General features: G+C 34.7%; 2 protein-coding genes across 2 annotated transcripts; one reads left to right on the forward strand and one right to left on the reverse strand.

Annotated features, from left to right (window-relative positions):
• Positions 1-332: 332 nt before the first annotated feature.
• On the reverse strand, positions 333-4,527 carry LOC147408235 (aluminum-activated malate transporter 12-like). Its single transcript, XM_086437146.1, has 6 exons — positions 4,079-4,527; positions 3,783-3,923; positions 3,407-3,679; positions 2,895-3,013; positions 2,611-2,754; positions 333-1,063 (listed from the first exon to the last, which is right to left on the reverse strand). The coding sequence occupies exons 1-6, from the start codon at positions 4,362-4,364 to the stop codon at positions 431-433; spliced, it is 1,596 nt and encodes a 531-aa protein (XP_086293272.1). The 5' UTR covers positions 4,365-4,527; the 3' UTR covers positions 333-430.
• Positions 4,528-5,518: 991 nt separating this feature from the next.
• Positions 5,519-11,226, forward strand: LOC147408236 (transthyretin-like protein). The gene is given in 7 exon segments (XM_086437147.1): positions 5,519-5,778; positions 5,865-5,956; positions 6,782-6,839; positions 7,748-7,849; positions 8,843-9,002; positions 10,640-10,771; positions 10,774-11,226. Coding segments are annotated over 7 exon segments (1,005 nt in total). The 5' UTR covers positions 5,519-5,640; the 3' UTR covers positions 11,097-11,226.
• Positions 11,227-12,315: the final 1,089 nt, after the last annotated feature.

Consider the following 12,315-nt stretch of genomic DNA (forward strand, 5'->3'; position numbering starts at 1 on the left):
TGGATGTATAGACACACCATTTTTTACTTATGCAAATGAAAATTTATGTATTAAATAATGGAAAAACTTATCTTGATATAAAAAAGGATAATAATAGATTTTATGATGGGATGTCTCATAATATTTATCTTGTCTTGATAGACCTGAAAATAGAAGTATAACCTGTTATGTCTGCTACATAGACAATTTTAACTAGAACAATTCTCAATTTTCTGAGACTCTTTAGATTTGATTTTCTAACACGAAGTCTTAATTGTCGAAAAATAGTACCATTTCTGTTGATGGATAACTCAAACGCAATTGTTCACATCTACAAATGAAAGATTTTCTTAAAAGAGATCCAGAACAACATCTCTTTAATACATGTTCTTTAGGAACAGAATCTGTGATCCTGCCATAGCCATGAAAGAGTGTGCAAAACAACTTTAAATCAGTCAATATCTTGGGCAGCCAAGTTTGTTTGGATATCTCTGTGGTTCCCCGCTCGCTTACTCTCTCGATCCACTACAATTTCTAAATCAGATTTGTACCCTCTGAAATTCGCCATTCTCCCCAATTCTTCAACTTGTTCAATAACGAGGTCGAGCCTTACAACCATCTCTACCAGCAAAGAAGCAAACGCGGCAAACGGAAGTGCTTCGGAGAATTCAAGACTAGTGATTGCAATCTTACTCAATGTTGGCCTTAAGACTTTCCTCTCGGACTCCTTGGACTTGTCGACCACCCGTTTGGTTCTCTGTTCGAGCAATGCCAATGCATCAGTCTTGACTGAGGAAGGGGATTGCCCAGAGTCCTTTCCATGTTTTTGATTCACAGCTGTGGCAGCTCCAGCAAGCATATCAATTGTGGCTTGGTCGTGGGTAGAACCAATAAGGAGTCGAGGTTGGGATTTGATGGAATTATTAAGGTCTAGCAAGGCCTCTTGAAGTGTATCAGTGAGCATGTCTGAAGAGCAACAACGACGGTTTCTTATGCAATTGGCGAGGACCATGAGTACCTTTGAGACTTCCTCTGCAACTCGGATGCATGGGCCTTGGAAAAGAGCACGAACTGATCTTGGTGTCTTTAAAAAAAACATGTCATCAAAATTCAAATACTTGAGCATGATTTTCTTATATAAAAAAAAAACTACTTTGAGCATGATTTCGTATGTACGATTATTATGTTGAGGATTACTAGGAAATGAACTTGCCATGAATTTTTTGAACCGTTCTAATATGAAAACACATAGAGGGAGTATAAAATTAAATGGAGAAACATATTTTATTCATCTAACCCCAAATCTTTGGGATAAGGCTTTGATGGTGATGATGATTCCAAAAGGATGTCATCGAAGTATGCACTTATATTTAAGAAATAAATGTCTTTCTTAGTAGCAATCTCCTAGGAAAGAATAAGAAAGGCGATTTCACTATATTTATGATCTAGAACATGACCTATCACAAGATTATTATTTTTAGTGGTCAAGGGAGATATGTCATCAATTTGTAAAAAAGTGTACCCAAAACTTTATAACTACAATGTCGGCGTCAAACACGCCAATCTGTCCAAACCCTGATAAGCTTACACATCCTCATAGCTTATATTAGAATACATTAACTTACAACCATACAAACATTAATTCATATAGTCAGATCATTAGTTTATGTAACAGCTGTACATAAGACCAAAAGTGGTTTGAGTACTTTTCAAATAGATTTTCAGTAACTTACCCCAACCAAGGACATTTAGTTTCTTAATATTAGTCACTTCCAGCTGTTGTAATTAAGTAGTATTCATCCTTGTTAATTAATAAGGTGATGGTGACACTGCAAACCTAGAATCCAAATTTAAATCAAAGTTTATTTTATTATTAAAGAACCTCGCTGGTTGATCGTCGTTGGAACACGATAGGATTGGGTCCCCACCAGTTGAAATCTCTTGATAATAATAATAATAATAAAAAAAAAGAATAGATCCCTGTCAATGGGTGTCTTCCATTCCAGTTAAGATGGTGATAGATTATTTAGTATTCAAGTATTGATGTTAGGGTACCTTTGAAAAAATAAACGAGGACAATGATGATAAGTCTCCTGTCAGAACAATATAAGTATAGAAGCAAGTGATGATATAGAGATGTCGAAATGAACTTACAAGACAAAAGAGATTAGATAAGACAATGGTGGTCCTAGCTCGGTTTAATAAATTATAATTATTAAAGTTATAAACGTGGCGTCTCGAGATCAGCTTACATGGTCCCAATTAGGCCGGTAGAATTGACAACAAACCTACCAAAGGGATGTTATTATATGTAAACATATAGAGTTGACATTAAACTTACTACAAATCCATTATAAATAGAAGGATTATAAGAGGATTGGAAAAGTATTTTTGGCGAGAGTTTTCAACGACAATAGGAGCTTAATTTGTAGGAATTGAATTATACATGTCTAGTGGACTGACTCCAAGGCAATGTAATGAACCTCTTAAAAATAATTCTTTCTATTTATTTTCCTCTTAATATAGAGGCTAGTAATTATTCTCCAAATAAATCATGATTGTTTGGGATGAATCTCGAGGCATTGAGGGGTAGCCTGGATTTTGACACCATGATGATGATTTTCAAGTTACCTGAATTTCAGATTGCAAACATCCATGTAGAGCCACAGCTGTGTAGCCAAAATGGCGAAGAACAGCGCTCAATTTCACATATTGTTGCCATGGATACCTATGACAGCTTTTCCAATGCATTGGCTCCCAACTTGCATGCAATGCCTGAAATCATCACTCTCATAGTTAGCATTGCCGTCATCCTTAGTAAAATCACTCCATTCAAACTTTACAGTATACTAATTGAATCCACAATATATAATTTTCCAGAAAAGTTGAAAGATACAGAGAATGAGAGAGTTTACTAATGTTTCATCGATTGACTTAGATTCCAAGACTGCCTTGTAGCCCTTGTATATAGGATCATCGGATGATTTATCCTCTATAACAATCTCAGTGTCTTCAAAGTATTCATTGACACAAGCTGCAAATTTTTCAACACTCGTAAGGTAATGATTATATGATTTCCATTGACGATAAGAAAACAGATTGCATGAAAGTTTAACACACAAAGGGATAACACCCAAAGGGATGGGCAAGATGATCATTCTGAACGTGAGAATAAGATCAAATGATCGTGAATTGGGGTATTGATGGAAGATATGAACACATTTGCAATAGCAATAGACATGGTTCTATACAAAATTGAAAGGAATATAATTTGTTTAGCCAACCCCAAATTGTAGGGCAAGGGCTTTGGTGATGACCATGACTTGGTCACCTGATTTCTCAAGTAGGTAGGGCCATAAAATGAGTGAATTTGGTGAATGGGTCATGAGTTGAGTGGTCAAAATTTTGTCCAAACATGATCAACTACCTTCGATCGATCTTCCTAGGCCTTCCAGCTTGGATGCAGTTGAACTATGGAGGTCTTCTCCTGACCAATTTGGAAAAATCAATAAACTCATGACCAAGCAGATACCACAGCCAATGGCAATAGTGTAGAAGCGCTCGTGTGCCATTTGCAAAACATTATGAACACGGTAACTCGACACTGTTATCAGATTAAACGTTAAAAGAAAAATTACGACACCGTAGTCATAATTCTTCTTTACATATGGAAAGAACCTCATGTATGTAGCTGTAGTGCCTGTTCATTTTTGACAAAAAAAGAAAAAAAAAAGTGACATTAGATGTAAAGCTCATTGGACGTAAAAATGGGTAAAAGAACTTAGTCATTGGGAAATAATTACCAATTAGAAAGACTGAGGTTCCAATGAAGATTGCTCGAATAATCGATCCTGATTCCTTGGCAATTATCTGAATGAAGAACGCAAGTGATCCTGCACACAGAGTCCCTAATCCTCTGTTTAATCCTTTGCATAGAGTTGCCCCTGAGAAACAAACTAAATTAGTAACTAAACAGAAAATCAATTTTTTTTTTTTAAAAAAAAGGCTAGATTCAAGACATCTATCAAAACAGAAATTAATAAACCATAAAATTGAAAAGGGGAACCATTAAGCTTAAAGGATTAACCAAAATTATTACCTGCAGTGAACTCAAGTACTACAACCACAGTCATTACAGCCCAAATAGCATTCTTTCCAATTCCTTCAAACAATGGTTCAAGGAGATACAATAAAGATACCAATGACAAGGACAACCCAACTTTCAGAGAGTGAATGACCCTTCGCGGGTCATCTCGACCAACCTTCCACATAGTTTGCCATACTAAACTCGGAAAACTTTTCATCTTTGTCGCAAACATCCCGAAACAAGTCTTCTTCATTGTATAATTGTCGTCACTAGAGACTCTAGTTTCAGACATCTCCATGACTACAAGAACACTAAAGAGAAGAAAAAATACTCAAGAAAGGAAACTGTGTTTCTATGATTTTGGATTATTGGGTCTTACAATACGAAAGAAGGAATTATAGTGTAGCAGTTTTGGATTGTTGTCAGGAGGAAATTGTTATCCTGGTCAAGCAATGGGACCATGAACATGAGTCATGAGGTGGGTCACTTAAACAAATTGAGATTCTCTTTTGGACTATTTGTTTGAATTTCCTTGGCCCACTCTCTATAAGGCAAGTATGCAGTTTTTTTTTCTAACATAGAGATTATTATATTCTTCTTCATTAACAACTTCACATGGCCTTTATTAATGTAGTCATTAGATTGTGCAGCTGTCATCATACAAAGATGTGATGATATTCTTAAGATTCTCACGCTACATATCACTAGGAAAACTCCACTAATCCCAATGAAACCTTCAAAATTCAATAAATCTATAATTGGATCACTTTTATAATTAATTAAAAATTATTAAATTAATAAATATTTGTAAATATTAATATTACTATAAATAAAAAAATTGAAGATATTAACATGATTTTACTTTAATAAAATTAATTATAAATTAAATTATAATAATTATTAATATTTTTTTCAAATAATAAATAATTATTTAAAAATTAAATTTATTATAAAAAATAAGAAAAAAATTTGTGACACTTCAAATATAAAAAATTTGAATAAAAAAATAAAAAAAAATCTTTGATTATCAAAAATTTAGATTAAAAAAATTTGAGAGTTTAAATGCTTAAAATATAGATTAAAAAATAGAAAAAATCTTCAGTATTAAAAAAAAAAATTCAATGATTTAAGTGGCAAAGTAAATTCCTTTTCATAAATTTATAACTTTTTTTTTTATATAAATAATTACCCCTAAAAAAAAATAATTGCATACTAATGATTTTTAAACTCGTTCGAGACGGAGGCATATCGCCCGGCCGAGTTAACTTGGTATTGGAGGTGAACAAGATCAATTCACAAAATCATTTTTTGATCAAGATTTACAATTCACGTTCAATTTTTTGATTTGTCTCATGAGACGTATCAAACGTATCGAAAAACTCGTCCGAGACGACTCGATATCGGAGCTGAACGACACCAGACGAGATACCAAGTTTAAAAACCAATTAAAAAAAAAAAAAAACCCTGCGCACGATAGCGGCAACAGAGTTTCGAGTACCAACATTCAGGGGCTGTGATTGGAGAGTGGAGAGTGAACCCTAACTCTAATTCTCTAGGGTGAAGAAGACACGGCGATGGATTCTGGTTTGGAAGAGAAGGATTTTTTTTCGTGCTGTGGGAGCACCAAGTTTGCCAAAGAGATGGCCATCGCTGCGCCTTTCCGCAACTATGAACAGGCCGTCGAAGCTGCTAGAAATATTTGGTTCAACAAAGTCTGTCTCTCTCTCTCTCTCTCTCTCTCTCTCACTCTCGATCTCGATTTCTAGGGTTTAATGTCTCTCTTTCTGTTTTCTTGCAGGTTGATGTTAATGGATGGCTTGAAGCATTTTCTGCTCATCCACAGATCGGTGATACTTCTTCTGCTAACCCTAAAAGCGAAACCAGTGCACAGTTGAGTTTCTTTGATTTCGATCTTCAAAATTTAACTTATCTGGGAAAAAGTTACATCATTATTACTCTAATTTGATTACTTGGGTTTTCTTCCTTTGCTTAATATAAATGCGGGGCACAAATTTTAGGCATCGAAAAGTGAAATTTGATTTATTTCCCCTTTTGATTGAATAGGATTTGGATGCAATTTCACTTTAGTTTTACAAGCTTTCAATAAAGAATAATCTTTCAGGTTCGATTATATGTTTTTGATTGAAAATAATTTGCTGTGTGTTGGGGTGTTTGGAAGGAACGGAGTATTCGATCCAAGAAATCATCATATTATATCCATTTTGAAGTGCATTTATTTAACAAAAGAAGTCGTTCTAGTGCCAGTAAGCATAGCAGAGTTTTGGAGAAAAATGTAATTAGAATAATACGATAGGTTGCTAACTAATCTTGCCCAAATATGCCTACTGTTTTGATAGCATCGGATGCATTATTTAACCATGCAAGAAATATAATTTTCTGGTTCACTCCAATTACAAACTTGAGGGCTTAGGTAATTATTTTTTAATAATAATTCTATCTCTATTTCTGCACTGTATTATGAGTTATGAGACATTTCATTGTTTAATTCAATAATAAATAAATAAAAGTTCTGAATTTAAAACTTATTGTAACTTTTCATTTTCCTCTTTCACTTAAACCATTTACTATAAGCATTTCATTCATTCATTACTAGGTTCTTACCTTACATTTTTATTCCATTTTTGAATGTTCTTCCTTGGTCGAACTCAAGTTCGTTTCATAATTGGCTAACTGAGAGAAGGCGCTTATTTTTAGGTGGAGCAAAGGAGAACAATCAGCTGCTTTAGCAACTGCTACTGATTCTAGCTTACAGGTTTGTAGTAGAAGATTTTCTATAATAGGATTTATTACCATTCTACCAAGTCCGAACAGAACCTCCTCTTTCAAGAAAAAGAGTTGGTTTATTTTTGTAGCTAAAACTAGGTCAGTTCCATGTCAAGTTTATGAATTATGCTTTTCTTTTCTTTCTTTTAGTTTCTAGTTTTTTATACTAAAGTGCCAACTCACTCCCCATGAAGACCCATATGTCATTTTTATAAAGTGAACTTGAGGTCGAATCAACCAGTTTCATGGTCAGCTAGATGCAGCACATGGGTACTGCTGATCCTACCAATCTGAGACCGCCAATTGGAGATACTCTAATCTGGGCCTCTGTTCAAGGCCTATGATAATGGAGGATGATTATTACCTCAGATCAGTCCCAATCCAAGGCCTGTAACCTTTCACTAGATGCATCCATGCAGGCCATGGGTCAAAGTTCTTGGTTTTGATAATCCCATGGATCTATTTCTTTCGCAATCTAGCTTCTAATTAGGGTCTTCTGGTGATTCATAGATATAAAGAAGACTTGTTAGTTTGGTTTCTTTTTTCATTTATTGAAGATTAATGAGAGCTCAAGCTCCTTCATATAGGATTTCCATCCTTGGAGGTGTAGGACTATTGTAGGTTAATGCTCCAACCCTTTGTTGGAAATTCTCTTATTCTTTGGGTTCTTGTGATCTCTTGTGACTTGGAACCACGTAAGTTATTCAATCTGCGTTACTTAATCATAGATGACCAAGTGTAGTCAATTAAGTTATATATTTCCCTTGGCCAATTGCCTTTTTTTCACTCGTTACATTCTTTGTACTATGGTTTCAATAGTTTTTCTTTAAATGCATCTTCTTGGTTAGAGGGCTACTTGGTGGATTTAAGTGAATATTAGTTACCTTATATGTGCAGGAACTATATGAGTGGAATGCACGGTATAGGCTAAAGTTTGGATTTGTTTTTATTATATGTGCATCTGGGAGGACTACGCCTGAAATACTTGCAGAATTGAAAGTAAGAGGAACATTTCTTTTTTAGTTTCATTTGTAAAACTAGTAGTAATTTACTTATAAAAAATAAAATAAAATAAATGAAGCAATAGGAAATTTAATAATAGAATAATGCTGAAGTGACCTCAGACTGGAACCTCATATCGCACTTTTTGACGTGAAAGTGTATGAGTGAAAAAGCATCTATGGTTCCTATCCACTTTCATGTCAAGAAGGCGATATGCGGTTCCAGCTTGTGGTCACTCCAGCACGACTCTTAATAATAAGGTAAATGGGTGTGACTATATCACTTTTGTATACATCATTGCTGGTCATAACAAATTGAGTTTATAAGAGTATTGTAGGAAACTTTTAAAAAGTTCTATACTATAATAAAATATATTTAATATGTGCATCGTTGGAAAGATCTTGGCAAGAGCCTTTTAATGGTTACTATTTTTTAGTGTAGATCAACTTACTAATCCGAAGTTTTGGCATTTGTGAAAAATCCTAACCAAAGCAAAAGTGCTTTTTAAGAAAGTGGTTTGCAACTTAAGGGATGGTTATAAAGATGTCTCCTGTAAGTTACAAAATAGGTCTGAATAATGGTGTTATAATGATTCATGAGTTAGCATTATCAAGAGTCCATTAATAGTAGAGATATGAATTATATTCTTTATCCAAAAGCATATTTGTTTGTGGAAGTTTGCTTTATCTATAGCAATATATTTAATAAAACATTAAGTGTATGCGGAGATTATACCACAAATTTCACAGTAGAAAGCTAGGTCAAATTTTACCAAGAAATGATATTTCTATCCTGGTTTTTATTGTTCAGAAACTATAGAGTATGACAAGTGATCCTGTATAAAAAAGATAGTGCTGAACTGGCATTTTTTACGCATTGTGTGACGCATGAGATTTTATAGCTAGTTTGGCATATTCTTGTCTGTTGAATCTCATAGATTTGCTATTAGGTTTTCATTTTATAGTTATATTTCTTTGACTCTTTTTACAGAAACGGTACCCAAACAGGCCTATAGTCGAGTTTGAGATTGCAGCACAAGAACAGATGAAGATTACTGAACTACGGCTTGCCAAGCTCTTTTTGACTGTTACAAAAGAGGCTTCTCCAAGCATTAGCCAGTTTCCTGTCAGTCTTGCAACCAAAGCAGGAGGTACTGTTTGTATACAAATCTTAGTGAGTTATACATTATAGCATTATTTCATTAACGTATCTTATTCTTACTTCCTCTATAAGTCATACAGATTGTGCTGTGGTTGATCTGAGTCCCACACTCATGTTTTTCATCGGTCTTTGTTGGTTCCTCTTCAGTTGTTATTTAGCAACTTGACCACACTTTCGATGAGTTTGTTATTCTTCAAGCCATTTCAAAGTTAACCATTCTAAGTATACAAGGGCGAATTGGGGGGAGTCGCCCCCGCAATTTTTTTATTCATTCTTCCCTTCCTATATTTTGATTAATATTAGAGATTCCCCGTGTTTTCAAAGATACGCCCCCTCTCACGTGCTGCTCCAATGTATACAAGATGCCCCCATGTTTTTACACCTCTCAACAAACTGATGACATGCCTCTCCCAATTTTTGTCAATATTAGAGACCCTGGGTTTTCAAACTGATTACAACAAGCCCCTCACTGCTTTTGGTCAATAATAGAGACAGGATCTGGGTTTCCAAACAATGTGCTCTCCTTTGATGTAGGTCTTCTCCTTTAAGACTATTTAAATGACCAAAATGTTCTCAATCTTCATATTTTCTTCCAAATCAGTCTTCAACCTATTTTGTACCCCATTTTCAACCTTACAAAGTACAATTCTATCTTCTTCGACCTTCAAAGCTAAAAAACAATGGGTTGAAGAAGTAGTTAGATAGATCAATAATATAGAGAGTTTAACATCTTGAAGATGACGGATTTTGTCTTCAATCTTAAGATTCTCTGTCCTTCAGCCATCAAATCTCAAGAACAAGATGATTTCGGAGAAATAAAAAGAATGGAGTTTAGGGTATTAAGGATTTTTTATTAAAATTTTTTTGTAGTGAAAGTATATAAGTAAGAAATGACTGTTTTGAAAAAATATATATTATAAATATGTTATTGAAGGGAGTCTTTAATTCCCTTTCTTAATACCTTATTTATAAAAAAATAATTTGCATATTTTTTTTTTTTTTTTGTTATATGGAAAAACAGTGCGGAAAAATAATTACTAATAATGTCAATCAACTGTATTCCCCCCGCCCCCCAAGAAAATCCTGGCTTCGTCCTTGTATGTATATGATAAAACAGGACGGTTGTGTATCCCTTTGTCTCAATCTTTATCCCCCCATAAAGAATGTATCTCGAGGACTAGTTGATTGTCTTTTCTCTTCTACCCTTTTTGAGAATAACCAAATTTTATTGCCTTTCTTCTTCTACCTCCCTTTCCAAGAATATCTTATATATTGCCTTCCTCTTCTCTCTTTTTTCAATAATACCCCTCTTAATTTTATTATCTTTCCTCGTTTACCCCTTTAATACCAAAGAGGATGCCCATGCCTGAAGCATGGGCAAACTCTAGTGATTTCTCTAATGCGGGTAAGATGAGTCATATTATGACTCCAACAGCTTACTACCATGGAATTGGATAGTGTTAGAATAAATAGATATTTGGGAATGATGAGTGGCATAAAGTGGTGGGAATTTCAACACTATCCAATGCCAGGCCCACGACAAACCAGTTGGAAGTAACTAAGATGGGTTACTGCACTGAAACCCTATGTATGTAAAGCTTGATTAGGTTTATTCTTGGAATGTAGAAGATCGTGTGAGCATAATTGGATCACATCTGACTCCTGCTTCTGAAGCGCCTTCTGGTAAAACATCTCGAATTCCAAGTAGAACGCGCCCTCCTATCACAACCCATGTCTTGGATGTCTCACGTGGATCTCCGCAGCTGGCATTGAGGTGCACTTGGAAATGTGGAAGGGTCCTCAACCACGCCCATTGTTTGGTGAACCAGATTCAGGGGGCTGGGTGTTAGAAGGATCTTCGGTTACCGACACTGATGGCCGAAGTGGCCATTTGATGAGCATAGTGGACAATGTGGACCCGGGGATATACCGAATTAGTTTTAACACTGGGAAGTATTCCCCTGCCGGGTTCTTTCCTTGGGTCTGTATCGTGTTTGAGATCAAAGAGACTCAGAAATCGGAACATTTTCATGTTCCCTTGCTGCTTTCACCATTCTCATTAACTACATACCGTGGAAGCTAAAGCTTAGAGGTAGTTGTTTCTGTGACAGTTTGCTTTTATTTTCTCAGAAACACGTGGAATCCTGTGTGATTTGTAAATGTATTTCAAAGTTAAAAATGTTCACAAATGCAATTATGAGGATTGTTGGTAAGGTATGGACAGTTCATCATTTTGTTGGATTGTCTAACATTAAATCCATATAGGACCATTTATATGTATGAATTAGGTTAGAGATTAGAGATACTCCTTTTTTGTCTTTCTGTTTTGTTTCATAATTTTAGAAAAATCCAATTGTATAGCTAATTGTTCATGTCTTGAATATGATCGGTACACGATTTTAATATATTTTGACATACTTAATTTCAATAAAACTTGATTTGAATTTAAAGTATCTGATTTATTTATCTAAATTTTTAATTAAAAAAACAACCTTTAATGTAAAAATATATTGAGATTCTCAATGCCGATGATTTCTGTGTGGAGAGAATGATTCAATTTAAATCAGTGGTCTAAAATGTTATTTATATGGACCCTATAAAGCGAGAATACAATTAGTATAGGAGTCCTTGTAATGATTTTCTGAAACCCCCCACCCACGTGGATACTCCAAATAATCTCTTGACGAGGTGTGTGTTAGAACCATAGATTGCGCCTTGAGATACACATTCAATCCTCATAAAATAATGCATGATGTGTATTCCGAGACATAAAATCTATGGTTTTTACACATGCCACGTGGGGGAGTCAGATTACACGACTCTTGTTTGAAACTTTTTAGTCTCAATTGACAGTTGAGAACTCTTCTACCAAAGGAACGGTTGAGATATAAAGATAAATAAAACATGCAAATTTCATCTAGATCAACACTAGTGATTAGCACAAATTTCCGTTGGGTTTGACAATTGGTGTCCTTATCCTAAATTAGATTTAAGAATCAGAATTAAACTAGGAGTACATTTCAGAATCAGACTCAAAGTTGGAGTACATTTCATTAACGAATAAGGCTCGGCTTGTTATTATATATATTTTATAAAGTACCACAATTAAATCTCATTGTCTACGTTAATTGCCTAAAAGCACCACCACCAGCTTCCTTCTTCTTCTCTTGTTAGTTTTGATAAATAGATAGAAACATACGAAGGAGTCATAATGAGCTATACCATATGCGATTATAAATATTCTGATCCAACTTTAACAATCGAGGAAAATGCCACGACGACAACTGATGAAACTGGAGTTT

Source organism: Akebia trifoliata, chromosome 3, assembly GCF_017979445.1.
Source record: "Akebia trifoliata isolate Shusen 1 chromosome 3, ASM1797944v1, whole genome shotgun sequence".
NCBI lineage: Eukaryota > Viridiplantae > Streptophyta > Magnoliopsida > Ranunculales > Lardizabalaceae > Akebia > Akebia trifoliata.

Bases quoted from the DNA above. Each gene is read 5' to 3' on its own strand.
- LOC147408235 (XM_086437146.1), bottom strand. From the start codon at position 4,364: ATGGAGATGTCTGAAACTAGAGTCTCTAGTGACGACAATTATACAATG. The intron at 2,755-2,894 runs GTAAACTCTCTC...TGATGATTTCAG, and splicing joins AGTCAATCGATGAAACATTA to GCATTGCATGCAAGTTGGGA. The intron at 1,064-2,610 runs GTAACTTGAAAA...TTTTTTTTAAAG, and splicing joins GTTTGCAATCTGAAATTCAG to ACACCAAGATCAGTTCGTGC.